Source organism: Agelaius phoeniceus, chromosome 22, assembly GCF_051311805.1.
Source record: "Agelaius phoeniceus isolate bAgePho1 chromosome 22, bAgePho1.hap1, whole genome shotgun sequence".
Taxonomy (NCBI): Eukaryota; Metazoa; Chordata; class Aves; order Passeriformes; family Icteridae; genus Agelaius; species Agelaius phoeniceus.
The window spans coordinates 4,548,765-4,575,026 of record NC_135286.1 but is presented as its reverse complement, the minus strand read 5'-3'; the positions used below and the strand labels follow the sequence as shown (position 1 = coordinate 4,575,026).

The following is a 26,262-nucleotide window of genomic DNA, read 5'->3' as shown; positions in this document are numbered from 1 at the left end:
AGTAGAGTAACGAGAAATAAACCCACAGCTTAACCCCCCAGCCCTCCGGGCAGGAGCTCTCTCAGCCAGCACCGGTACGGCAGACATGGCCCTGCCGGTTTAATTTATTGCGAGATAAATCAGAGCAGGGTAACGAGAAATAAACCCACATCTTAATCCCCCAGCCCTCCGGGCTTGCCGGACTCGGCTGTATTCCCGGTTCTCTCCTCCTCCCCGCAGCGTTACAGAAAGATGAGAAAGTGGGAAAAGTTAAAGGGCAAAACACTTGGGGAACACGCTTTATTTAAAAGAACTTTTGAGGATTCATTTCATTGCAAGGTAAAGCAGAGTAATGCAACATTGCAGTAAGAAAAAGAAAGTATTTCCAGGAACAGAAGTAGCAGCTTAGCCTGTTTTTTTAGAAATGCATTTTTACTGATTAAATAACATAACATCTCCCGAAGTGGCCTTGGGGCTTTTCTCTCTGCTTATCCTTTTCCTCAGATGCAAGTTTGTTTGTTCCCTGAGCCCACAGTGCTAGCTGTGGAATAAAGTCTGTTAGGTACCCGTGGTAAAGAGCTGAACTGTAGACTCCTGCAAGCTTTCCAAGAATCAGTGGAAGATCGTGCCAACTTTCCATGTAAAAATCCTTTCCATTTCCTCCACGAGTTGCCAAACTCCATCTATCAGGGCATTAGGGTCTGTGAAATGAGAGCTCCACTATTGCTGGGAGCCAAGGGGGGAAAGCAGGTCCCTCCCTCTGCCAGCTGTGAGAGCTCCTCATCCAGAATGTGCCCACAGAACAGTGCAGAAACAGAGGCAGATTCTGGGTTTTAAATTACAGAAATTGCTCCCTTCCTGTGAGCTGTGGCTCTGCAGATTCAGAGTGCATCTTTGAAGGTGTCTGAGGAGCATGAGGTACTGGCAAGTGTTTGTTGTGGGTGGCTCTTACTGGAGCAGAGCCCAGGACTAGGAGGGAGATGCACTCTTATTGTGATCAGACTCTTTCCTCTGGCACTGGGCCTGGAGTGCAGGGCTGGCCTTAGAAAAATAAACATCTTAATTCTTTTCCTTACTGGAACAAAGAAGGACAAAAGCTGCCTGAGGAGCTCCAGAGGATACATCTGAAGGACCTGTATCTCTGCTGGCAAAGCAGTACAAATATTGGTCCTGCCTTTGGAAAGGCTTGAGTTTATCTCTCCTGTTCTTGGGCAGGTGTGGGAGGGCTGCTGTCCTGCACATGGATAATTTGTGTCACAGGTCAGATACACTGTTCCTGTCATCAACAGACTCGGACATTTAGGGAACCAACAACTGTTGTGAAAACAAGTAAGTTCCCTTCCCTGCCCAATTTCCTGTGCTAGATTGAGCAATTTGGGTCAGAAAAGGAACCCCAAGTGTCTCATGACTGGTACAGAACTCAGCACCCATGGAAAACCACTTTGCCCTGGGCCCCAGTGGACTGCATCCGGCCCTGGGTGTGGAGTGTGTGAATTATTTGTCTGTCATGTGTCCTGACCTAACACTTCACTTGCTGTAGATCAAGAGCTGGTCAGCTTCAACAGGATGGAGGAAAAAAATAATGTAATGGCTATAATCCTAAATTAAATAAATAAGTACAAAGATACAGAAGCATTTTAAGCTTTTTTTTCCTTATCGTAATGCCCATGCTGACAGTAGCCCTCTGTTATCTGGAGCCTCCTGAGCAAGACTGGGTATCTGCAGTCAGTCAGAAATTACTAAACTGAGTGCATGAGGCCACTGGGTGGCCAGTTCTGCTTTCACACAGGAAGCCAGGGCAGACCATAGTGCCCTTTGGCAATAATGCTGATCTGGTGGAGGGAGAGGGGGAGGTGTGCTGAGGGACTGCCAATTTCTCTTCCTTTCCTTCCCTAGTTTACTGACCCAAGGTTTGGAAGTAAAGATTCATAATAGCTGCTCCCAGACATCTGTCCAGTTTGGATCCCAGCAGAGCATGTGAGCTGCTGAGAAGGGATGAAGGGATCAGAGGTGCAGATTTCTGACAGGACTTGAGGAATTCCATGGACTATGTCCCTTACAGCCACTCAAGAGCTTCATTAGCTCAGACTCTTCACCAGACCATATAAGCTGCTTAGAAGAGCCACCTGATGACACTCAGAGCTCCATCTGTTCTTCATCTGGTCTTTCAGAAGTCCCTTACAGCTCTGATACTGGATCCACTGCGAGAGCTGGACAGGCAGAGGAGCAGGGTTGGTGCTGCCTGGACTGACACAAGGGGTAATTTTGGTACACTCAGCTTCTAGCTGCTCACTGCAGAGGCTCAGTGACACACTTCTTTCACGTTACAGCAGTCATCTGAGCTGTTCTCAGTGTCCATGAGAACACCAGCCTGGCCAGAAGGAGCTTTGCTGGAGATTACTGCAGGTTCCAGTTCTGCCCTTTGCATGTGACAGAAGAAAGGAGCATCCATTCTTCTGTCTAATGGGAAAAAGAAAATGTAAAATCCTGGTCCTCTGTTGTGTCCCTTGGTACCTCTTCTTGAGAAAAGATGAGTGAATAATTCCCACCTCTCCGTGTGCAATCAGAAAACACCAAGTGGCCCTAACAGATCCTGATGGCCTCCTCTTGGTGAATGGTGCCCTCAATGATTGTATCAGTTGTTTGCCTGGAGCATTTGCGACTCCCTCTCATGCTTTTCAGGTTTTCTGAAACGTGCTTCTGGAACTTCTTGGTGAGGAAGCAGTAGATGATCGGGTCCAACACGCAGTTCATGCTCAAGAGGCACAGAGTCACCTGGTGAGCATCGTTGAGCTGCTGGCGCAGCTGACAGTTCTCCTTCTTCCACTGCTCCAGAACAGTCAGAGTCCAGGGCAGGTGCACGATGTGGTGGGGCACAAAGCTGATGATGAACACGGCCAGCACTGTGCACACCATCCACAGGGCCCTTTGCTTGACGTGAGCGCTCTTCCGTGGGTGCACTGACTTGGAGAACAGGGTCCTGATAATGACAACGTTCCAACCTAGTATTAAAAGGAAAATGATGTAGAAGAGGATGCAGATGATGACATGAATGGCAAGAACAGCTGAAACACCACCGGTGGTGTCGTAGCGCTCAAAGCACCGCGTGAAATTCCTGGAGTCCACCTCCTCCAGATTAGTATTGTTGTCAAAAAGGTAATACAAAGAGCTGCCCACTATTAGGATCCAGATAGCTGCTGATAAGTAGATACCTCTTCTCTGGGTGGTCAGCTGAGCAGCTTTAATAGGATTAGTCACAGCTTGGTAACGGTTGTATGTGATGACCATCAGAAAGGCAACAGAAGTGTAGGTATTAACAAAAAAAAACCAGCCAGCCACGTTACAGAGGAACACAGGCATGATCCAGTCTCCGTGGTTGTGGTAGTAAACAATCCACATTGGCATCGTAATTAAGAAGAGCAAGTCAGCTACTGTCAGGTTCACCATGAATATCTTGATTTCATTGAGTTTCTTGGTGGGGTAAATACGGCTGAAAATCCAGAGAACGTAGCAGTTGGCAACAAAGCCTAGAATGAAAATAATGCTGTAGAAAACAGTGAAGAGGCTGTAGCGGAACTCAGAGTCTATGTGGCATGAAATGTAGAAATCAGCACTGCCTTCTGCATCTCCTTTGCCTTTTTCAGACATCGTGGTATTGAGTGGCCACGTCTGAAGCTCAGTTTGCTGACACAGTTTTCTTCTTACCTAAAAATAGACAGCAGAAATCAAGATGATTGGCTTGGCACCATTGCTAAACCAAACCCCACCTTTCTTTATCAGTTGTCTATGACCACAGGTGTTCTGCTGATGCCTCGGTTCCAGCCAGACACCTGCCCTGTCTCCTTGGTCCTCTCTTTGATCCCATTTCCACAGCATGCAAATCTCTGTGTCTTCATCCAGCATTGTTTGCTGCAGTGAGGTCTCAGATGACGCATCTCTAATCTTAAAATACTTTTCTGCATGAAAGTTCTTAGATAAAAGTAATCTGTTACACTTCCCTGTCTCAAGCTTCTTAATCTTTTACTAGAATCAGGCGTGTTTTCTATGACTAATCCTCTCCCTGCATGTGGTTCTTCTTTCTTCCCCTGCCCTCTCCCCCACACCCCTACTTCTCACCACAGTTCCTGATACTTTTTAACTTCTTTACTCTTATTTTAAAGAATTCCGGATGTGAAACAATTTGTGGTAAAAACCTCTCCCAGAACCCCAAAAGAGTTGGGGCTGGAAAAGACCTTGGGAGATCACCTGACCAGCCCCTGCTGACGCAGATTACTCTGAGCAGGTTGTGCAGGAGGGCATCCAGGCAGGGTTTGAATAACTCCAGGGAAGGAGAACCCAGAGCTTCTGTGGGCAGCCTGTTCCAGGCCTCTGTCACCCTCACAGCTAAGAAGTTTTTCTCCTATTCAGTTGGGACTTGCTGTGTTTCAGTTTATGCCTGGTGTCCATGTCCTGCTGCTGGGCACCACTGAAAAGAGTCTGGCCCTGTCCCCCTGACCCCTCCCTGCAGACAGACAGACGGACAGGGATGAGGTCCCCTCTCAGACATCTCTTCTCAAGGCTGAACAGCCCCAGCACCCTCAGCCTTTCCTCACCAGAGAGATGCTCCAGTCCCTTCATCATCTTCGCAGCCTCTACTGGACCCACTCCAGGAGCTCCATGGCTTCCTTGAGGGCTTCGATTAAAGACTGAGGAGCCCAGAAGTGGCCACTGCACTCCAGATGTGGCCTCACCTGGGCTGAGTAGAGGGGCAGGATCACTTTCCTCACCTGCTGCTCCTGAGCAGGTGCCCTCCTGCCTCAAAAGGTTCTGGATCCTCCCCAGCAGCAGGCAGTGCCAGGAGCCCCCATCCCATCCTCTGTGGGCTGGGTCCCCCCCGGGTGCCCTTGGGCTGTTGTTCCTCATTTGCACATTCACACGTTTGCAATTTTCCTCTGCAAATGGGGAAGTCAGCTGGAGCTGGAGCTTGCTCTCCCTTTTTCTGCAGAATTGCAACCCTCAGTGCTGCTCTCCACTCGTTAGGAGAGGAAGGCAGCACTCATCTTCCTGAGGGTGCTGTCCTTCCTCACCCCTCCCAGGTCCCCTAAGGACACAACAATTTCAAGATTTGGGCCTTCCCAGGCAGCTGCATGCTGGGCACTGCTGAGCTCCAAGTGTCCTTAAGCTCAGTCTTGCAGGTACAGTCTGAGCAGAAGGGACACACAGCCTGGCAGAGCTGGGAGCTGGCCCCTGTGACACATGGATTTCTCCTCATTCACCTTGATCTCTGCCCCCTTCTGAGAGCCCCCCAACTCCAAAGACAGTAGATTATTCAGGTGGGCTTTGTCACAGGGAGTGCAATGTTTGATACACTAGTCTGATACTGGAATAAGGAATAAAAACCTGAGAAGTCCTAACTACCTAAGATCATTAGAGAACTCTTTTTTTTTTTCTTTTCTTTTCAAATATGTGCCATAAATTCACACTGCTGTGACTATCTGCAACACCAGCAAATAGTTCTGGTGCTTAGGGCTGGGATCTTTGCAATTAAAGGTGATCTATTTCTGTGGCACCAGACCTGAGTATACCAAGCATGGGGGGGAAAAAACCAGGTAATGCATCTCTCTAGCAGGATTCATGAGGAGAAGTGCTTATATTCAATACATGGGCACAGCTCTTGTTCACAAAGTCCCTTCAGACAGTGCCCCAGGGCACTGTCCAGCTACACCTCCATTTCTGGTTCTGCACAATGGCATGGGGGCCACCAAACTTTGCCCAGGAGCTCTGGTGAACTTTACTGTCTGCAGACTGCACAGCAGCTGCCAGATTTAGCAGATGGGGTGGAAGGGAGAGTGAACATGCATGTCCCTTCCACAGCAGAGTTGTGCACAGAAGTTTGAGCCACAGGGCTGTGCTCTGAAATAGAGGGGTGAGTGTGAGATCATGCTCTGTGACTGCTTCCAGTCTGCTGACATCCCTGGCAAAGGTGGGAGAGGGCAGTGCCTTCTCCTGGCCCCAGCACCACCTGGCAGAGCTCAGCTATCTTTGCATTAGAGCCTGTGCTGTGCCAGGGTCCTGCAGGGAATCACAGGAGAGGTGTCCTTTCCTTCTCATGAGCCAAGTGAGATGTGCTACAGAGCACAGCTAAAGGGAACAAAGCCCCATTCCCCAGGGAATTTACCCAAAGCCCAATTCCCTCCTCAGCCTGAGGAACCCAGGCTGATGTCTCTGTGTGTTCCTGACTGCCCTGGGCTCTGCAGTGCTCTGTGGGGGCTCTCAGCCTGTCCTGCTGAGGCAGTTCCCCTTTCTCTGAAGCCTGTTTGTGCTGCCTGTGCCAGCAGAGAGGCGAGCAGGGCAGGGGCTGGGGGCTGTGGGTGCTGCTCTCTGCTGCTGCAGCAGCCTGGCCAAACCCCCTGAGACCTCCAGTGCCCTGTCCACAGTCCCCCAGGCAGTAATTCCAGGTGCTTTGTACCATCAGCTGCACTGCAGGCAGGGCTGAAGGTGGAATTAAGCAGCAGCAGGGTCAGGGCACCTGCCAGTCCTGCTCCTGGTCTGTAGCCCCTGCCATGGGCTGTGCCCTCCCAGCCAGGATTTGCTGGCTTACAGATGCAAGCAAGCTTTGCCATCAGCAATAATAGATTCCAAGAGGAATAACACTAATAAAGTATATTTTCTGCTTACCAGAGTTGAAAAAAATTCAGCACAATACGTCCATCTTCAGCCTTAGTAGCAGTGAGGGTTTCACTGAGGATGCTTGGCTGTCTCCCAGATGTTATTTTCCCTGCCCTGGGGCTGGACAGTCTCTGCACTGGCAGCTCTTTAGAACAGGGCACCAGAATGGGAGCAACTGTAGCATGACTGCAGAGTCACTAGAGGAGAGGAAATGTTGACATCATCAAGGAAATGAGAAATAAAATAAGCTGTAGAGGAAAGGCAATTAGCTGCAGCAAAAGTCTGGAAAGTCCTTAAGGCTTTTTCCTCAGAGTATCTCTGCTTCAGATGATCCTGAAATAGGGCAAAATTGGGATTTTCCCCTAAAGGCAGAATAGGAATCCACTCTGTATCCCCAGTTAGATTTGGGAACAGACAACTTTTTGAGCATCTTTCTCCCAAACAGATGAATTGCAGAAGAGCTTCCACTTAATAATTTCCAAGAAAGGGACAGGAAACTCCTGGACAGGTTCATTTGGACATATGGACAGGTTCATATATGGACATATGGACAGGCTCATTTTCTAGCACTCTCCTTCACACTTGTGTTGGAACTAATTCAGGAGTTCCACCATCCCAAGCCTCCCTTTATCTCAGGGATATTCAAGGGACAGAGACACCAGAGCAGGGCAGATTGTTACCTGTCCCATACACCATCACATGATGGCCCCTGTTAGCTGTGGCAGCCTGAAGCTCACTCAGCATGGTCATGCTGATGGTGGGGTGCTCAGAGACACCAAAGCTCTGAAGGTGTGCACCAGGTGCCAGGCAGGGCCCAGGATCCCCAGGGGAGCTCCAGCCAGGCTGGAGATGTGCAAGGGCTCTGCAAACTGCAGGACAATCGTGTCCTGCTGCTCTGAACCCCTCTCAGGGGGAGCTCCAAGACCACGAGAAGTCCATGGACACCACAGCACAGGGTGGCCAAGGCGTTTGGAAGCCCCCTGGGCAGAGTGGAACCCTGCAATGTGAGGGAGCCCCAGAGCAGCAGCTGCAGCACAGGGGATGGAAGCCTTGGCAGGGTGGGGCTGGCATGTGGAGCAAGGGACAGCCAAGCTCTGTCTGTCAGGCCACATGAGGCTGAGCTGAGGCTCCTGCAGTGAGGCCCCAGAGCTGTGCTGGGATGGAAGCTGCAGCCATCTCCTTCCCTCTGCCACCAGACATCCTCCCTCCTTTCCCCTTCCCATCAGCTGCTGTAAGGATGAAGGAATCTCATACCCTTCAGGTATCAGACAGAGCCCCAGCTCTGCCCCTTAGGCTGCTCCTGGGGGTTTAAACCTAAAACGAAACAAGATCCTGCCACAGAGGTTGGCTGACAGCCAGTCCAAGTCTCTGGGGAGAGCAGCCAGCAATGTCAGGGGCAAGGGGAGTGCTCATAGAGGATGTAGCAACACTTGACAAATCTTGGTTCACTGTCCTGCCACAACCCAGCTCTTAGAGGAAATGAAAGCCCAGGGGGTTTTGGGCTGGGGAGGAACCTTCAAAAGTCTCCATCCTTCCTCTGCTCAGCCCTGCAGCATGGCCATTCTGCATGGGCAGGTCCCTTTGCCCCCATACAGTGCTCACAGCCAGCTCCTCCCTTTTACTCCCTTCCCACCTGGGGACCCTCTTTCCCTGCTCTCCTGGCCCTGCTGCCAATTGCTGAGCACTCCAATATTAAGATGCATTTTGCCAGTGGAGGCTGGGCTTGTTCAGCACTCCTGGCAGTCTGGCTGTCCTGTGCTTGACAATATTTCCTGTTCTTCCTGTCCAGGGAATGCACTCGGCAGCTGACAGCCCTGACAGCTATGCAAGGCTGAGTTGAGGAAAAAAACAATCTTGAAAATGCCTTTACTTTCATCGAGCCAACTTGCAACCTAATAAAAAACAAATAAACTTCTCTAACTCTGATTCCCATAGATGCTGTTAAGGATCAGTGATAGTCCTTCAGGTTGTTGTAAGTGCTGGATCCCAGAGCAGCTGTTCCAAATTCCAGTCTCTGGGGAAAACCCCACACAGGCTGAGCAGTGAGCAGTGGTTGTTCCCCATGGGTCTGGCACCCAGCACCATTCATGCTGCCATGGCAGATGCCCAGGGCCTCCTGTAAGCCCCACCTGCCTCTGGCACATGCCCTTGAGGTTGTTTCCTTCCTAGATGTAGCCTGGTAGCAACGTACTCACTTTGGATAACCACATGTAAATTCAGAGGGATCAGAAACTCTTGGTTTTATAAGCAAATATCCAGAGATTTCTTCCCAAGAGCAAGCTACACTGCGTAGGCAGAGCTCTCCAAGGAGTGCAAATGGAGGAGCAGCATTTCAGCTGATGGGTCTGTGACTGCCTGTCAGTAACACAAGCAGCAAACAAGGACAAGATGAAACTCCAACATGCAGCTTGTGACAGCACCAGTTCCTAGCACACAGGTGAGCTTGATCCCTGCTGGTTCCAGTCCCCAGGACACATTCTTGAGTACCAGGACGGGTCTTAGAAAAAGCAGGAAATTCTTTTGGAGCTGCAGCACATGCTCAGCTGGTGCTGTGTTAGTGTCTGCGAGTTCTCACTACTCACAGAACACTCCACAGAATTTTCTTTTGCTTGTTGCAGGCTGAGCACAGCCTGTCCCCACCTCCTTACCAACCCTGCAGGAATGTGCCCCGGAGCTGGGCTTGCTCAGCAGGAAAACACCCCAACCCATGGGCCAGAGACACTCCTGGGGCAGTGGCAGGAGCACTCCCTGGGTCCCCTCTGACAGCTAAGGCAGGGCATGGCTTCTGCAGCTGGCTGTGCCACAGGGATTGCCCAGACTGGCAGAGAATGTCCCTGCTGGCAGCTGGGCAGCCTCCCCAGCAGTGGGTGAGGCAGGGAGCAGGGCAGCCTCCAGCTGGTTGTGGTTCCCCAGCCCAGCCCTGCTGCTCGGGGCAGAGGGGTGAGCTCATGGGCCACGGTGTCAGGATTTGTGTGCTACAGCCCCAGGCTGTCACAGCTCTGCTGGAGGCAAAAGCCACATCCTGGCCTGAGCTGTCACAGCTGGGACAGTGATCCTGCTGCTCCCAGCTGCAGTGAGACCTCCTGCCACAGCTGCTGCCCTCTGTTCCATCTGCCTGCCCAGCCTGGGCAGGGGCTGTGCACAGGTGGCATGAGGGACCTGCCCTCCTTGAGAGGCTCCAAGCAGTGCCTCCTCTTCCTCACAGGAGTAAGGTCCAGGCAGGGCTCCTCACCTTGCTTCACAGCATCCAAGCAAAGCCAGGGTCGTTGTCATTCAGGGGTGGAATGGGACCTGGGTGAGAGCAGCCCCCTCCCATCCCACAGGCAGCAGCAGCAGTTCCTGCCTCTCACAGTGCTCCTCATCACCCCAGCCCTGCTTGCTGGGCACACAGAACGAGGAGTGTCTGCCCACACCCTCTGGGAGGATGAAGATGTCTCAGAAGCCCTTGGCACTGTCTGAGGTGCCACAGCTCAGAGATCCACAGGGGATGCTGAGCCAGCTGAGCTACAGACACAGAAGGAGCTTGTGGAGCTTGGGGAGGGAGGCCTGGGAGAGCAAGCAGGAGGGAAAGGAGAGTCTTACCTTGGGGCACAGAGCACCTGCTCCAGCTCAGTCACAGACCCCAGCCCAGCAGGTCTGTGCTGCAAGGGAAGAGACCAGCAGGGCTGAGCCGTGTGTGTGCTCCTGCCTGGGAAGAGGCTCTGACAGGAAAGAGGGCGTGGTGCTGGCTCCCAGGTGAGTGACTCACTTCCCTCTTGGCACTTGTGACCTGCTTAGCCGTGCCCTGGCTGCACCCTGGGGCTTGACACCAGTTCCTGTGGTCCTTCCTGGGGCAGGCAGCAGACGTGACACAGCTGAGGCTCCACTGATGGTGAGGGGCTTTTGTCACCCTCCTGTGGCACCTGGTGCCTCACAGGCCAGAGATGGGGTAACCCAGCCCTGAGCAGCTCCAGGTCAGGGGCACCCCCTGGTTGGGCCAGGGGTGCAGAGGTGGTCCCAGTACCCTCAGCAGTTCTGTCCTCTGGGCTCCTCATTTCCTTCCAGATCCCGGGGCCAGGAGGCAGCACAGTGAGTACTTGTTCCAGGGCTTCCATGATGGGTGAAGATTCATCAGGCAAAGTACCAGGAAGGGCACTGCTCTGCTCTGGGAATCCCCAAATCACAAAACATCAGCCAGAAAATACTTCAGGCAGGGGCAGCTCATTCCTGTACCCCTTCTGCAGTACTATAAGCCCCCCTTGGTCCTTGTGCTCCTTCAGCCTGGGAGGAAAGGGTGGTCAGGGACACGGGGGACCCACTCCTTCCTGCTGCCACTGGCACTGCTCTGCCCAGATTCCACATGGGGGCTCCCCCAGCATATTCTGTGGCACTGCCATTGCTCAGGTCATGGGCACAACATCCACCTGAGTCACTTAGAACAAGAAATCACATGTTTTTCTGTCTGCTCCCTTTACACCCCATGGGTTGTTTAACAAAGAAATGTTGTTGGGGTTTCCTTGTTGGTAACAACTGGCTCTTATTTTGGCAGGAAAGGAAATGTGAGGCTTTTAAGACAGTCCTGAAGGACTAGACAGTCACAACCCATCAGTGCACAAAGCACTGCTGCCAGAAGGAACTGCCTGGCTGCAGGCCCTGGAGCTCCCCAGGCCCCCAGCTGCAGAGCTGCAGCAAACATCCCAACTTGCCAGCCCAACAGCCAAGCTGAACTATGGCCTTTCCCAGCCAGGCTGGGATTAAGGCTGCCAGGCTCTGCCAGGAGCACAGCCAGAGAATGAGGACAGTTAATGTCCCCTCTGCCTCCAGGCTGGTGACACTGCACTTGGAACAGCTTGGGCAGCTTAAAAGGGATGTGGAGAACTGGAAAGGCAGAGAGCTGGCACCACAGTCTGAGCCTGGAGAACAGGCTCATGCTGAAGAGCAGCAGCATCTCAGCACTGACAGCACTCCACTCACACTCTTGCTATTGCATTTTGTAATAATTCCAAGGAAAAAAACGGTAATTTGGGTAAAAATTTATTTTACATACAGACCATTGCAGCTTAACTATTAATCAAGAGAAGTTATTTTCCTTTATAGGAAGTGACCAGCTGGTCTGAGATTAACAGAAGTCTAAGCCTGAGAGCTGGGATTTTAGTCTGGAAATCAGCTTTTGGGAGCAGGTTCCTTCCAAGCACCACTCAATGCAGTGAGGAGCTGCAGGATTTAACTGCAGGCCAGCTGCACTGCACAGTGCTGGAAGGATTCTCCCAGAGTCAGTCCAGATCTTTCCCAAGCTGAACTCGCTGAGAAAGATGGTGCCTGGAAAGGTTTGGATGCATCTCCAATATTTTGTTCAGCTCTCAAACTAGAAACAGAAGTGGTGAAACAGCACAGTCTGTGTGAAGTACAAAACACTGAGTTACAGGGCAGCAGACACACGGGACAGCAGGAATGGCAGGGACTCTCCTAAGCCAAGAGTTCTACGTGGAGCAGGGCCCTGGCTGGGGTCATTCTCTGGCCCTATTTCAAACAGACAGAGTACAAAAAATACTTGGACTGATAATTAATTGTACTGGAAACAAACAGTCTACTAAAAAGCAAATCTTACTCTAGGTGCCAATGAGTCCTTAAAAGCAGAGAAGGGACTGAGGAGCTGCACTTGGGCAGTGCTTCCAGGATCATTCACGCTGCTCCATTTTTACTTTGGGAGGTCTCAGGAAGGTCCTGTTTTTCTTTTCTTTCTTCCCCTTTGTATTTGCCTGGAAATTCCTCCAGCTGTCCACACGGCCATCCCGACTTTCCTGGGAACAACAGGGAGGAGCAGGTGAGTTAACAAGTGCAGTAAGCAAAGCACAGGAGCACACAGTTCAGGAGATCAGTGGCACTTTCCCCTTATCCAGCATGCAGCTCCTGCAGGCAGGACACAAGGACACTGGGAAGAGCCAGAGCAGCCCAGTGCAGTGGAACTACAGTGAGCTGACACACACCAGTAGAAGTACTGGGCTGGATTCTTGGTTCAGAATTCACCAGACTGGGCTGGACAGTCCTTACTCTCTACAGAATCCTCAAAGGAAACAAGAAACCTCTCAGATGGATGTTCCTGATCTGTCAGCCCAGAATGAGCCATGTCCTTTCTGTGCCTCAGCTCCTCCCTCTCCTGGTGCTACAGGAAGAACAGGGAAGGGAAATGTACTGCTGCCTCCTCTCAGGCTTCTTGCTCAAAGTCTCATCACATTGACACAATGAGACAAAAAGGCCTCTGGTGCACTTCTCTCCTCTCCCTGACCTACCTGCTGAGAAGCATAAACCTTTCCTGAGGAGAAAAAAAAAAATCAAAACAGAAACCAAATCAAAAAACAAAACCCACAAAAAAGTCCCTAAACCCCCAAATCTCCCTACAAAGCAAACCTATGATCTCTACAGGCTGAAGATTTCACAGCAGGACAGAGCAGTCCAGGAATTATCTACTTCACAGGATGTGATCCTTCCACTCCAGGCCCATCTCTGCAGTACCAGAGCTGCAGATGAGCAGCTGCCTGCTTCCCTGCCCCCTTTCCCCTGGCAGGATGGGACAGGGCCCAGCACTAGCAGGGATCTGGATGCTGGGGCAACCAGACTGGAAAGTACCACAGCAGTCCACACAAACACTTCCCAGATTATTTTTAATGGTCACCAGTGACCTGGGCTAAGCAGCAATTCTATTTTACAACTAAAAATAAGAATGAACTGCTGACAGAGATGAAAAAGTAGAATACCTCAATTTACAGACCTGTTTCTGCATGGGTGATACCAAAGCCCTATTGATGGGCTCTTCTCCACACACATGAACAAACCCCAGGCTGGTGCAGATCTATTAAATCATCTTACAGACTTGCATACAAAATGTTCCTCATCTCTCTAGGGGCAGTCCCTGCAACATGGACAAGAATTGCTGGGGCCAATTCTGCAAGTTCAAGTGCTGAATACCTCAAAGTTCTTCTGCCATTCTCGTTCTCGTTTGGCTTTCTCTTGTGCTTCAATTTCCTCTTCCCTCTGCCGCTTCCTAGAAGGGAAAGCACAAAAGTTATGAACCCACAAGCATCCACTTCAGAAAGCAAGGTAATCTTTTCAAATCATCTTGGAAAGCTCCTCTAATTATTTGGCAGATTACAGAAGAGATAAATATGCATACCTAAGATAGCACAGCAAATATAGTTTCAAATATAGTTTCAAATTTGGAAGAGCAGTGAGCAGGGAAGATGGTTTGGCCCCACTGATAGCAAGCTGACAATTGACAACTGACAATTAATAATTAACAATTAATGATTCTCTTGCTCAGCAAAACAAGCTGGACTTCTTCATCCAAGAAGCTGAAGACCACACTAATGGTAACTCTCTAAAACTATTGAGGGTACATGTTCTGAGAACTTAATAAGCACTTCAGCATGCAAAGTACAAATGAAATTTTTAACTCCCTACTTTTCACCTGTAATCAAAAGCAATGTCCTGCAGCCATCTCCCACCTCACTGACCAGCACAGACCCTGCTGCAGGAAGTGCACTCACAGTGAGCACGTGATCAAATCACCTAAAATAGTTCAGGATCACACATGCCACAGAGTATTTCTGGCATTTAAATAAAATTAAAAATCAATCCTTAGCAAGCTAATAGCATGCAGAATCGTGTCACCATTTCACTGTTGTGGCTGGCCTCCATGTGTACACATAAGATAATACAATTAAATACAATTATATAAAATATATTAACATCTTCAGCACAGAAGGACAAATTTCCTGTGTGCTTTTCTCAAGCACAGGGCTCTACAACCCACAGGCTACCAGAGATGTGGCAGAATCCACATTATTGGCAATCAGCTTGACAGGACCCTTGTTAGTCTAATCCAAGGCCCTGCTGTTAGCAGGAGGTCAGACCAGATGATCTCCAGAGGTTCATTCCAATTTAGACTATTCCAAGACTCTCTGATCCTGTATCTTCTCTGAGGAAGCATGAGGTGGAAGAAGAGCCTGAACTGCACAAGTGGAATGTCATTTATACCTTTCATGCATTTCTTTCGCTTCTCTTTCTTTCCTCTTAATTTCCAGTTCAGCAAAGAGCTTCATTGTCTGTTTGTATACAGCTTGTTTGAACTGTAAAACACAAATCCAGTCTTAAAATAATGCCTGGGAACACAGTTAAAGTCTGGTTTACATACAAGTGTATGAAGCTAAAAAGAAAGCAAACCACAGGTGTGCCCACATGACCCCTATCCTGCCCTGGCAGTAGCAGCAGCACACAGAAAGGTATAAACCTTTAATCTGCTGATTAAATTCTGGCCTAGCACCAGGAAACAACTGCATATTAATCTCATATTAGTCTCATTTTAATTGGTATTCGTGAAGCTGTGCCTAAACAGAACTGTTCACTTCAAATTCTCTTATTTTTGGGTTAAGTCTTGGATTGTTACAGAATTTGTTCTTCTGTAAATGTAAGGGTTTACAGCATTAGCAAGCCTAATAAATACTTCTGTACTGGCTTTCAATCTTAATTCCTCAAAACACATTTTGTACTCTCCAGTTTCTCTGCACATAGGATGACTTACAACTTCAGGATCATCCTCCTCTACAGTGGGAGGTTTTCCATCCTTCTTCAGCTGCTTCTTTTTTTCTTTCACCTAATGATTAAGAACAAAAATAAGAGCTTTAAAAATTTTATAGGGCTTACATAATTTTATCCAAGTGGTTCTGCATCTCTATTCCAATGTACAGGAAGTACTCTGTTCTTGATGTTTTGTTTTACACCAAACCCTCCTAGGCCCAAACATGTACAAGATTACTATCACATGAACTGTCATAATTAAAAATACTGTGTTGGATAATATTCCTCCAACATAATCCCTTTTGGTTTTTTGATATATATATATTGAATGAATTCTTATTCAATATACACCATCCAAACCAGCACTAAGTTTATTTTGCTTCATGATATTCAAGTGACTAACAACAAACAGAACATCAAGTGTTCCTTGTGTTAAGAGTATCTGAGCTCTCCCATATCATCTGCTTCCTCAAGCTTTCTGTTTTAATCCACCCACATCACTCTAACTTCTTGGCCAATGCAACCCAAGCTCCTTTTCTTATCTTATAGGTCAATATCCTCCAAACTTCCCAGTCTCCTGCTGTCACCACCTATTCTCTTCCACCTACACATATCTGAACTGCATCATTCATTCACAGACTTGGAAAAAAATATTTAGGTCAGATCACGTGGTCTGACCTGATTATTTCAAGTACTGAATTTCACTGAATTATCTTGCACTGAGCTCAACAGCAGTCCTGGACACAGCAGGCTTGTTCTGCTGTGAAGAGCTTGGAGCCCACCTGCACAGTGCCATTATGAGCTTTGCTCAGCTTAGTGACCTAAACATGAAGCAAGTGTGGCAAAAAGCAAAATATGAATGATTGAAAATGAATGGTTGATTACCACTCACCCCCAACTCTGGATGTTCCCATAGAATACTCACAGTGTGTTCCACATATTCTTTTCCTGCCTGTATCACATCCAAGGCTCTCTTCTTCTGCTCCTGATCTAGCAGCAGCTTGTAAGCTTTATCTACAGCTACCAAAAAACATCAATATTAATAGCACCAGTAGTCATGTTCACAAGGCATCACAAGACTGCCACTTGTTGGCATTACTAATTTTGCTTCTAGAATTTGTGGAAGTCATTTGTTTGGCAGTCTGTTTTAGTTGGTTTTAATTTTAATTTTTTTTATTAAATAAATCTAGGAAAGTGATAATATGATTAGTTGAATGAGTTTTGGGATACAGTAATGGCAGGAACTGTGTGATACCTTCTGGAGGGAGCAGGTGAAAGCACCATTCCTCCCAGCTGCAGTTATGGGCATGAACACCTTCCTGTGATTCCCTGCCTACACAGCACACACCTAAAACCATCACTCTGCTTCTGTCCTATGGTCTTTGAATAAAATCTAATGCACAGCTTAAACAGCTTTTCTTGAACAATCCCACACCCCCCTGAAGATGCCTGTCCCTGTGGTGACATGACAATGGCATTGTTGCCACCTAGTGCCACCTGCTGAAATGCCAGCACCTCACACAGCTGCTGCTGCCACAGCTGTCTTCATTTACCCCAGCTAAAGCTCCTCTGCAGCCTTTCTGTCCCCTCCACCCTAAGGAATTTTTAGCACCAGAAAAGCTGACACTGCTAACACTGCAGGCAGAGAAAGAGCATTACCTTCAAATGCCTTCTGGGCTCTATCTGCATCATCTTGGTTTTTGTCTGGGTGCACCAATATTGACAGCTGCAAGAAAAAGGATAATACTATCAAGAGCATGGTAAAACATGAAGAGTATTTCAGAGTTTTCTGAGAGAAGGGAAATAGAAAGAATCCAAAGAGATCACATTCATTTGTACATGGACAAACCAGCTGACAACATGCAGAAGTGTGTGCCAGTACAAGCTGAAAGAACAAACAATCCTTGCAACAAACAGGCTGTCCAAGAAAAGCTGCAGCCTGTGATGAGAGCAACAATTTAACACCCCTCAGCTGATATGAACCCCTTGGTCAACAAAGATTTTATCCTTGGTCCTGACAAGAAACAAACATAAAAATTATCCTCAGCCAAAGTCTCTCAAGAAGTTCTCCAGCATGCCCAAGGCTGTCCAAATATCAAACTGTTTAAGAGTGGTCATTTTTTCTTAGGCTGCTTTACTGAAAGTTAAGAAAAGTCCTGCCTGTACTCTGAGATAGATCACTACCATCCTGAGGGGAACTTTAACTGGGCTGGAAACCACAGCCTCCACATTCCCCTTTCAGAAAGTTATTTAAAACTTTCCATATGGCCTCTTTTAAATTTATTTTATAGACCTTTTATTTTTGCCATTTTGGTACAGAGCAGCAGCTGAAACTGCTTTAGTGTTAAAGAATACAAAATAACTACTTTTGGAACTGTTCAGCTGCCAGTCTGTAGCTCCCAGGAAAAGGTTTGCCTTTAGTCCTGAACAGTTTGCCTTCAGCCAGTGCCTTTTTTCCCCTTTGTTGACCGTTCCACGTTCTGCACTTGGGTGTTTGATTTCTGCACTTGGGTGTTTGATTTCTTCAATGCACAATTCCATGCACATTTTTCCTTTCATTACCCTGAATTCAGAACATATCCCATACTGTTTTACCAGCCCAAAGCTGAGAGTGTCATACTTTATTGTGTTGTAGGAGTGAGAAGCCAACAATAGACCAAAAGTTATCCCTCTCACTTCCCACACAGAGGAGGACCCCATATCCTGTTCCTCTGCCCCCACAGCATCTTCCTGTCTACAGACACTCACACCATCAATGCAGCTGGAGGCTGCAGCCCCCCAAACACTGTTTCTCTGCTGTATGTACTGATTAAACTGAAACCTTTTCCTGCAGGTCTGTCAGCAGAGGCAGGCTGGGGTGTTCCTGTGTTTCAGACCTGCCAGGAAGCAGGGCTGCCTCTGTACCGGGTAACCAAGCGACTAAAAATGACCACGAAAATTCTTAAAGAAACCTCAGAGAAAATCTGGATCCAAGTCCATATATTTGAGAAAAATACTCTTTGATCTTCCTTTAGAACTGAAGCTCAAGAGGCTGATCATACATGGCCATATTAGCTGGCAATCACACATGGCACAGGCAAAGCAGCCAATCCTGCTTGGACCAGGGACACTGCTGCAGCTCTCCTCGTGTTGATACAAGTACTGCTCTATGCATTTCTGCCAAAAATAGACACCCCTCTACCCAGATACAGCTTTAGTAGCATGTTTCTTGTGCCCACACAATCTCTACAGCAATTCTACTTCCCCTCCATGAACTCTGAGTGCAAAAGCTGAATACCTGTCGGAATCTTTTCTTTATCTCTTCATCTGTGGCTTCAGGATCCATCTGCAGCACCTAAAAGAGACCATGAAAGCAGAGCAAGTTTGATGCTGCTCTCCATGTTTCATGTTCCTGTCAGCAAGCTCTAACACTCTGATGAGGAGTGTCTGAAGTCACTTGGTTGGTTCAGCCTGAGGGGAGAACTCATTACACCCAAACATCCTTCCAAGGGGCAGCTCAGGGGCAGGTACTGAGCTCTTCTCTCATGGCCAGGGACAGGACAGGAGGAAACTGCATGAAACTGAGTCAGGGGAGGTTGAAGTTGGAGCTCAGGGCAAGGCTCTTCCCCCAGAGGGTGCTGGGCACTGCCCAGGCTGCCCAGGGAATGGGCACGGCCCCGAGGCTGCCAGAGCTCCAGGGATGCCCAGGCTGGGCTTGCTGGGGGCTCTGGGCAGGGCTTGGCTTTGGGGTGGGGTTGTTGGGGGGTCTGTGCAGGGACAGGGGTTGGATTGGATGATCCTGTGGGTCCTTCCAGCCCAGGGTGGGGGTGCTGGGGGGTCTGTGCAGGGACAGGGGTTGGATTGGATGATCCTGTGGGTCCTTCCAGCCCAGGGTGGGGTTGCTGGGACAGGGCCTGGATCCAATGATCCTGATGGGTGCTTTTCAAGCCAGCCCATTCTGTAATTCTGTGCCACTTGGTTCACTGGCAAACAGACACACAGCAGAAAGCTCACCCCACAATAACATGAATTTTCACCCAGTAAACCAGAAACATTTAACAATCTTTCTGACATTTGTGACACTACTTTTAGCAGTGCTAGATTCCTCTGGCTAGTGTCCTTTCTATGTTCAAGTCTTGTGTAGACAGCTATGATCCATAAATGGGTCTGAACCTTCAAGCAGTCCTGCAGCAATGCTCAGTCTGACAGAAACAAAAGCATGTGGTGCCTTGGGGACAATGCCAGGCCACTCAGAATTTTTATAAAGAAGTTTTATAACTTCTTTATAAAAATTTATTAATTTTATCATTTTGAAAGAAGACAGTAGAGTTTTACTGTTTGGTTACCACTTGTTTATTGATCTTTGCAGGTGTGGCAGAGTTTAGGAAATCTTTTGTGAATTAATTTACTGAATGTAAGATTTAAGCAACAAGTGAGCAGATGCTGGTCTGACTCTAAGAATCTGTAAATAAAAACCATTCTCCCACAGGAAAGCTACAATCTACTCTGAAACAGCTTTCTTAATTTACTCTTTAACTACTAAAACCTATACAAAACTGATAATTGTCAAAGTGAATCTGCTGACTCATCTGGATGACCAGCCCTGAACTGGGACTACAAAAAGCACCTGAGGCTTGAAAAAGGCAGTGAAGATGACACCAGGAAGGAACACACCCAGGGAAAGCCAACTCCAGATGAACACAATATTGTTTATTATTGTTTATTGTTTATTTACTGCCTTCCTCAGGCTTTCCTACTTATTAAGACTTCATAACTGACTGCAACTGGAATCAAACACTATAAAGTACAAGGGGATTATCCATTACCCAATGGTTCCTCAGAGACTACTCACTGGTGTGACCACTGAAAGACCTTTTCTTACTCTATCCACTGTCCAAGTTCAGAGGGATGAACACCCAAAATAAAACACACAACTATAAATGCTGAATTAAGAGAGCAATGACCAGAACCTGTCAAGCTGCCACCACCTTCCTGTTCAGAAAGTACCCAGCCAAATCTTCCAGTGCTGTTGTATTGAGGGAAATGTGACAACATACAGTTTGTCCTGCCATCAAACACTGAGAAAGACATAAACACCATCCTGCTGTCCTCTGCAAACCTTCTGCACACTAATCTGTACCCAGAGAAATTTCTTCTTTCCTTATGTTGTCTTTTACTGGAATAAATACTCAGGGATCAGAAAGCTCACACATCAATTCAGAATGTTCAAACTAACCTCAAAAGGGTTCAAGTTGAAATATGAAGATCCAGGTCGGGTCAGCCGGTCAATTTGGTTTTTTGATGTTAAAACAGAATCTCGTTTTTCAATTTGCTTTACCTGAAGAACAGAGAGACCTGTATCAGCTGACCATCACAACACCTTAACTGTTTATTCATGCTGTTTGTATATGCTCATCCTTATCCTGTACTACAATTCATAACTCCCCTTGCTTACCCCAAGCCTGTAGTTATTTTTTCAGGCACTAGCAGCACATATTAGCACTAGCCACACATAATTTTTAGCATTTCTTACAGCTCAACAGTGTTTTCAACATCACATTTTATCTGTAAAACATACTACAGAACAGTTCTGTTTGTTCCTTCTATGGCCTTCTCCACAGCTGTGCCTTCCCTCCTCCCCATGCACCTCCAGCAGTTCTGTGATTCCTTGGAAACCACGGCGTTATTACTTTAACCCGTTGTTGGCAGTACAGCCCTTTAAACACGTAAAGTGACACTGATGCAAACACACAAGCCCGCTTTTAATAACCACACGTTATTTAGTTCAGTTTTTACCCTTCACTGTACCATACCGAACCAAACTATGTATTTATATTTAACGTTCACCTTTATTTAAACAAACGTGCATATTTTTTAGCATTTCCTACAGCCCAACAGTGTTTTTAACATCACATTTTATCTATAAAACATACTGCAGAACAGTTCTGTTCGTTCCTTCTCTGCAGCCGTGCCTTCCCTCCTCCGCATGCACCTCAGGGAGCCTCAGGGAGCGCGTTCAGGCCGTGCCCAGAGCACCGGGCCCGGCGGAGGGAGGGGGCCCAGGCCCTGCCGGTGACAGCTCGCCCACAGCGAGGCCGAGCGGGGCCCGGCGCGCAGGGACGGCGAGCGCACCGAGGGCCGAACGCGGCTCCCGGCACCGGGGCTGAGGGAGGGCCGGACCGAGCACCCACCCACCGGCACCCGCCGCTCGCCCGCCCGCCCCCATAGCGGCTGGGCCCGTCCCGCCCGCCGGCGGCCCCCGAGCCCGGCCCGGCCCGGCTCCTCCCGGCGCGCAGCTCCCGGGGCACGGGCGGTACCGCACCTCGTTGTAGAAGGTCAGGAACGCGTCCTCGGCCGCGCCCGCGCCGGGCCCCGCCGCCGCCATCGCCACCCACACGTGACCGCGCCGTCACCACACGTGACCGCGGCGCGCGCCGCAGCGACAGGCCCCGCCCCCCCGCGGCGCGCGCGGGCACGGGACCCCGCCTTGTGACGTCACAGGGGCCGCCCCGCCGCGGGGCCCTGAGGGCGGGAGGAGGGCGGGGCCGCGGCTGCGCAGGCGCGGTTGGGCGGGCCCGCCCGGCGGCCCGTCCGGCGCTCCAAGGGCAGGCGGCCATGGCGGCCGTGGCGGTAGCGGCGGCGCGGGGCGGCCTGCGAGGGGCTCTGCTGGCGCAGCAGCAGCGCTGGAGCTCGGGATCGGGCGCCGACCAGGTGGGTGTTCCGACTAGTGCCCCTTCCCCCCTCCGGCTGTCCCTCCCTTTGTCCGTTCCCCCCTCTGTCCCTTTGCCCCTCAGTCCCTCTGCCCGTCGGGCTGTCCCTTTGCCCCTCCGTCATTTTGTCGCTCTGTCTCTCTGCCTGTCCGTCTGCCCGTCATTCCCTCGCTCTGTCCCTCTGTCCTCCCGCGCTCACCGCCGTCTCTCCCGCAGCTGGGCGAGCTGGGGAAAGGCGCTGGGAAGGGCGGCGGCGGCGGCGGCTCCATCCGCGAGGCCGGCGGTGCCTTCGGGAAGAAGCAGGCGGCCGAGGAGGAGCGGTACTTCAGGTGAGGGGGCCCGGCCTGGCGAGGCGCTCCCCGCGGGCCCGGGGCAGGGCCCGGCCCGCCCCTGGGCTGCACGTCTTGCCCTCCTCTCTTGCAGGGAAAAGGAGCGGGAGCAGCTCTCTGCCTTACGGAAACACCACGAGGAAGAGATTCACCACCACCAGAAAGAGATTGAGCGTCTGCAGAAAGAAATCGAGCGCCATAAGCATAAGATCAAGCAGCTTAAAGATGACTAAGCTGGTGCTGTTGTTGAATGTGCATGGCCAATACTGATCATGGTGTAAATCAGCGTGAAGACTGTATTTTTTGGTCAACATTATCCAAATCCATACAATTATGGTCTGCAACAACATCAAATAAACTACTCAGTCTCATTTTCTTGCTCAGTAACTGTTCAATGAAAACAAAACATATCAACCTCACTATCTGGTTTTAAAGCTTCATTTTCTTCCAAAGTAAAGCTGCACCTTGAGTAGGCAGGCCTGTACAGAATTGAGCTATTTTTTTAGATTTGTATGAAAGAAATGACCATTTGTGCCTAGTGGGATAACTTTAGAGTTAAAGCTGTGAGAAGAGTTGGGGGAAAATGGTACCTGTGTAGCAATCCATTCACATAGAGGTAACTTTGTTTCAAGTAAACTGTCTTTGTGTCCTAGAGGGGTGTTATCTCCACTGAACTAGCAGGTGACAAGAAAAAAATAAGGTTCACTTGTTGCACTTAGTGTTTAGTGCCATAAACTGAGAGAGGAAAATGGTATTCATAAACTGAGAGAGAAAAATAGTTTTCAAAGTTGTACTGGTGTCACTTGTGGTGATTCTAGTTCCTGGAGCAAGACAGCAGAGATCCTGACTTCATGTGAATGTTCTTTTCCACTACAGCTTTAACTGCCCAGTAGATGAGGGGTTTTTTTACTGTCTAAACTTCTCTGTTCCTTAGCTAAGTCTCTTTCCAAAGAAGGATGGATTAAAACTAATTTTATGCAGTTTCAATCACTTTTGACATTTTAATGTGGGAAACTCATCATAAAATACACAGTAAATGACCTGAAACAATGTGGCCTTACTGCAGTAAGCACTGACAAGAAGGGGACTTTCTGTATCAACAGGCAGGTAAGAAAACAGCCCTTGTGTCATCCCTGTCATGTCTGTGAATCTGCCCAAACAGGCTTCCTGTGCCAGTGACACTGAACTGGGTGGGTCCGTGCCTGGAACTGCCCTGTCTGAAAGTGCAGGAGGCAAACGATGCCTTTAATGTTGAAAGTGCTTTCCAAGGGTGTGGCTGAAGGTGTCCCAGTTTCTCCTGTGTTCCCTGATACATCCCCAGCCAGCTGCTCCCTTTGGGCTGCCCTCACTTGGTGAATACTGCAGGTAGTGGCACATCTTGTCTGCAAAGTGACACCACTGTCATTCTGTGCCCTTAAATCCTGTTCTTCAGTGAAGATGTCACCCATGTGCTCAGCCCTGGAGTGTCCTTGCCTGGGCTGTGCTCAGATGGTGGTGTGGTGAGTTCTGCCAAGGCTGTGCACAGAGCTTCCCTGTGGGCTTTGTTCCTTTTAGTTTGGGCTAATTAACAAATTATGGGCACCTTCCCCACCTCTCTGAACCTGGTGAGATGAACTGAGTAATGAAAAGCAATAGACTATTGGGTTTGGGTTATATACACTATTTAAAAAAATATATAAACTATATATATTTATATATGTATATTAATATATATATATATATTTATATATATACTATATGGTGTATATATAAAAATATATATATAATATATTAATATATATTTATTTTATATAAATACATATTAATATATATTTATATATATACATCATATTTATTGTATATATATATAAAATATATATATTAATATATATTTATTTTATATAAATATATATTTATTTTATATATATACACCAAAAATACTATATATTTTTAAATATATATATACTATTTAAAAATCCAATTTTTTACCCTTTTCAGAATGTTTCTCCTATTGTATCTGTCAGGTGGGGTTGGCTTCCTCAAAAGCTGCAGAGTCACTAGTGAAAAGTTTGGCACAACAGCTTCAGTGGACTGTGGAGAGCTGGCATAAATATTAGAACAGCTCTGTATTCAGAAGGGAACAGATCAGGATTTAAATTCACATCTCTGGGTTTTATTCTATTTATTTTGGTGCACTAGCTATGCAGCTCAGCCATGTCAGCTCAGCCACAGAGCCTCTGCCCAAGCACCTGTAAGGGAGGGGATTTGGACCTTTGTAATCTCCTGTGCCCCAGAGAAAGGTGTCACAAACTCTCTGAAGTCCCTCAGGGCTGCAGTGTGCAAGTCAGTGCCTTGCTACCCCACAGAGCTTTCTTGGCCCCCAGCAAAGGACACAAACATTTGAATGACTTGCAGCAAGCAGTCTGGGTTCACTCACCACTCCAGGGCCTGTGGGTGGAGAGATGCCAGCTCCAGACTTTGCTGCAGGATTCCAGAGCAGGAATGCTGGGGAGTAAAACAGGATTGTACCTCAGACCTGGGTGATTGCTGGGGAGTTAAAAAGGCACAAGGTGTCTGTACACCTTCCAGGATTCCCCTTCAGCCCCTGCAACCTGGAAGACAGGGCTTAGTTGCCTTTTGGAAAGCTGCAAACTTCTGCTATCTGCTTCCAGGCAATTCTGGTTGAGAGCAACCAAAACCAAAGCTGATGTTTGAGACTGGTAAGGCTGCAAGGATAGTGCTGAACTCAGACCACAGGTCATAAAGGGCCTAATTGTTCTGGGTTTCCTCAAGCACTCTGAAATGGCTGATGGCATGACTTGTCCCCTGCTTTGTCCCACAGGCACAGGGGTACACAAAGGAAGGGATTCTTCTCTCTTTGCCAGAACTGGTGCATCTTGGTTATTTGCTTCAGTTCTTCAGGGTTGGACTGATCCTGTTCACTACACCCTGACTTCCCATAGCCACCTACAGCACAGAAGTTTCACTTGTTGGAGCAGCCTTTATGTCTCAATGAGATGCTTTTATCCTTCCTTAACACCAGATCCTCTGTCTGTACTGTGCTCCTAAAGATCACAGCCCAACACTGCTTGGCCACTGCAGGAGCAGGAAAAGTGCAATTTGTTTTCAGCTAAAACTGAGCTGGTGATTTGTGCTGCAGCAAACAGAAGCTATTTCCCAAGGTTTGTGCTGGATCCTACACAAATGTGATGGAAATTGCCAAGATCCTTAGCTCAGGGGTGGGGGGAAAAATGAAATGAAAGGAAAGTGAGATCCAAGATCTTTATTTAGCAAGCTGGTTTTAGTGCAAGGCACCCAGGTAGCTCAGTCTGGTCTCTTTGGGCCTTTTTGTCACACTCAACCTCCCCAGTCCAGAGCAGATAAAGGGAAAGTGTCAAGACAAAGACATGTGTGTGTGTTTTCCTAGAAATCAAATAAACTGTCTGTGTGAGGCAAAATAAATATATGTGCACAGGGTAATAACAATAGCACGGCCTCTGCATGCAGAAATTTTCCTGAGTATTTCCCTGTTGTAGAGATGGTGGAACACACTGGGGGTGCTCAAAAAGTTCCTTACTGATAAATAAAGCTTGAAGATTTTTAAGACAGACCTCTCCCTGAAAGCCTGGGACTTAGCAAACATAGTAGAGCTGCATAGAACAAGATATTTACTGGAGGTGGCACATCTGTAACATATTATCCATAATATGCTGTACTAATGATTGGTCAGGATAAGAAGTCTAGAGCATCAGGAAATGTCATATTCCATATATAAATTAACAGCTCACCTACAAATTACAGCAGATTCAACTCTGTCATCCTGCTGCTGATGTGAATACACAGGAATTTCAGCCCAATGTGGAAGAGAAGTGACAGGCTGCTGGAACACTGTGAGCCTCAGCAACACCTGGCCACTGAACACAGGAAAATGTCAACAGGGTGAGGAGTAAATATACAGAGCTATGGAAAAGCTGGATCCCTTCCCTTCCTTTGCTCTGTTCCCTCACAGGTGCTGAAGGAGCAGAGCAGGGCAGCCTCCTTGCCAGAGGCAGGGGGACTGTCCTGCCCTCCCAGCTCTCAGCAGC

At 48.4% G+C, this 26,262-nt stretch overlaps 3 protein-coding genes across 3 annotated transcripts; 1 reads left to right on the top strand and 2 right to left on the bottom strand.

Annotated features, from left to right (window-relative positions):
* Positions 1-249: 249 nt before the first annotated feature.
* On the bottom strand, positions 250-11,285 carry PTAFR (platelet activating factor receptor). The gene is made up of 3 exons (XM_054648461.2): positions 10,210-11,285; positions 6,637-6,824; positions 250-3,684 (listed from the first exon to the last, which is right to left on the bottom strand). The coding sequence occupies exon 3, from the start codon at positions 3,625-3,627 to the stop codon at positions 2,563-2,565; it is 1,065 nt and encodes a 354-aa protein (XP_054504436.2). The 5' UTR covers positions 3,628-3,684; positions 6,637-6,824; positions 10,210-11,285; the 3' UTR covers positions 250-2,562.
* Positions 11,286-11,624: 339 nt separating this feature from the next.
* Positions 11,625-21,638, bottom strand: DNAJC8 (DnaJ heat shock protein family (Hsp40) member C8). Its single transcript, XM_054648463.2, has 9 exons — positions 21,482-21,638; positions 20,396-20,497; positions 18,458-18,514; positions 16,840-16,906; positions 16,106-16,200; positions 15,185-15,256; positions 14,641-14,732; positions 13,573-13,648; positions 11,625-12,407 (listed from the first exon to the last, which is right to left on the bottom strand). The coding sequence occupies exons 1-9, from the start codon at positions 21,542-21,544 to the stop codon at positions 12,285-12,287; spliced, it is 747 nt and encodes a 248-aa protein (XP_054504438.1). The 5' UTR covers positions 21,545-21,638; the 3' UTR covers positions 11,625-12,284.
* A 47-nt stretch (positions 21,639-21,685) lies between these two features.
* Positions 21,686-22,569, top strand: ATP5IF1 (ATP synthase inhibitory factor subunit 1). The gene is made up of 3 exons (XM_054648261.2): positions 21,686-21,870; positions 22,086-22,198; positions 22,293-22,569. Exons 1-3 carry the CDS (start codon positions 21,775-21,777, stop codon positions 22,429-22,431), a joined length of 348 nt encoding a protein of 115 aa, XP_054504236.1. The 5' UTR covers positions 21,686-21,774; the 3' UTR covers positions 22,432-22,569.
* The last annotated feature ends 3,693 nt before the right edge of the window (positions 22,570-26,262 follow it).

What these genes read in the sequence shown, in the direction of transcription:
- PTAFR (XM_054648461.2), bottom strand. Translation starts at nt 3,627, where the DNA reads ATGTCTGAAAAAGGCAAAGGAGATGCAGAAGGCAGTGCTGATTTCTAC.
- ATP5IF1 (XM_054648261.2), top strand. Translation starts at nt 21,775, where the DNA reads ATGGCGGCCGTGGCGGTAGCGGCGGCGCGGGGCGGCCTGCGAGGGGCT. An exon ending in CGGGATCGGGCGCCGACCAG is followed by an intron (nt 21,871 to 22,085) that starts GTGGGTGTTCCG and finishes TCTCTCCCGCAG; the next exon opens with CTGGGCGAGCTGGGGAAAGG. An exon ending in GAGGAGGAGCGGTACTTCAG is followed by an intron (nt 22,199 to 22,292) that starts GTGAGGGGGCCC and finishes CCTCTCTTGCAG; the next exon opens with GGAAAAGGAGCGGGAGCAGC.
- DNAJC8 (XM_054648463.2), bottom strand. Translation starts at nt 21,544, where the DNA reads ATGGCGGCGGCGGGGCCCGGCGCGGGCGCGGCCGAGGACGCGTTCCTG. An exon ending in AGCCCAGAAGGCATTTGAAG is followed by an intron (nt 16,201 to 16,839) that starts GTAATGCTCTTT and finishes GTTTTTTGGTAG; the next exon opens with CTGTAGATAAAGCTTACAAG. An exon ending in GCGAAAGAAATGCATGAAAG is followed by an intron (nt 13,649 to 14,640) that starts GTATAAATGACA and finishes TTTCCCTTCTAG; the next exon opens with GAAGCGGCAGAGGGAAGAGG.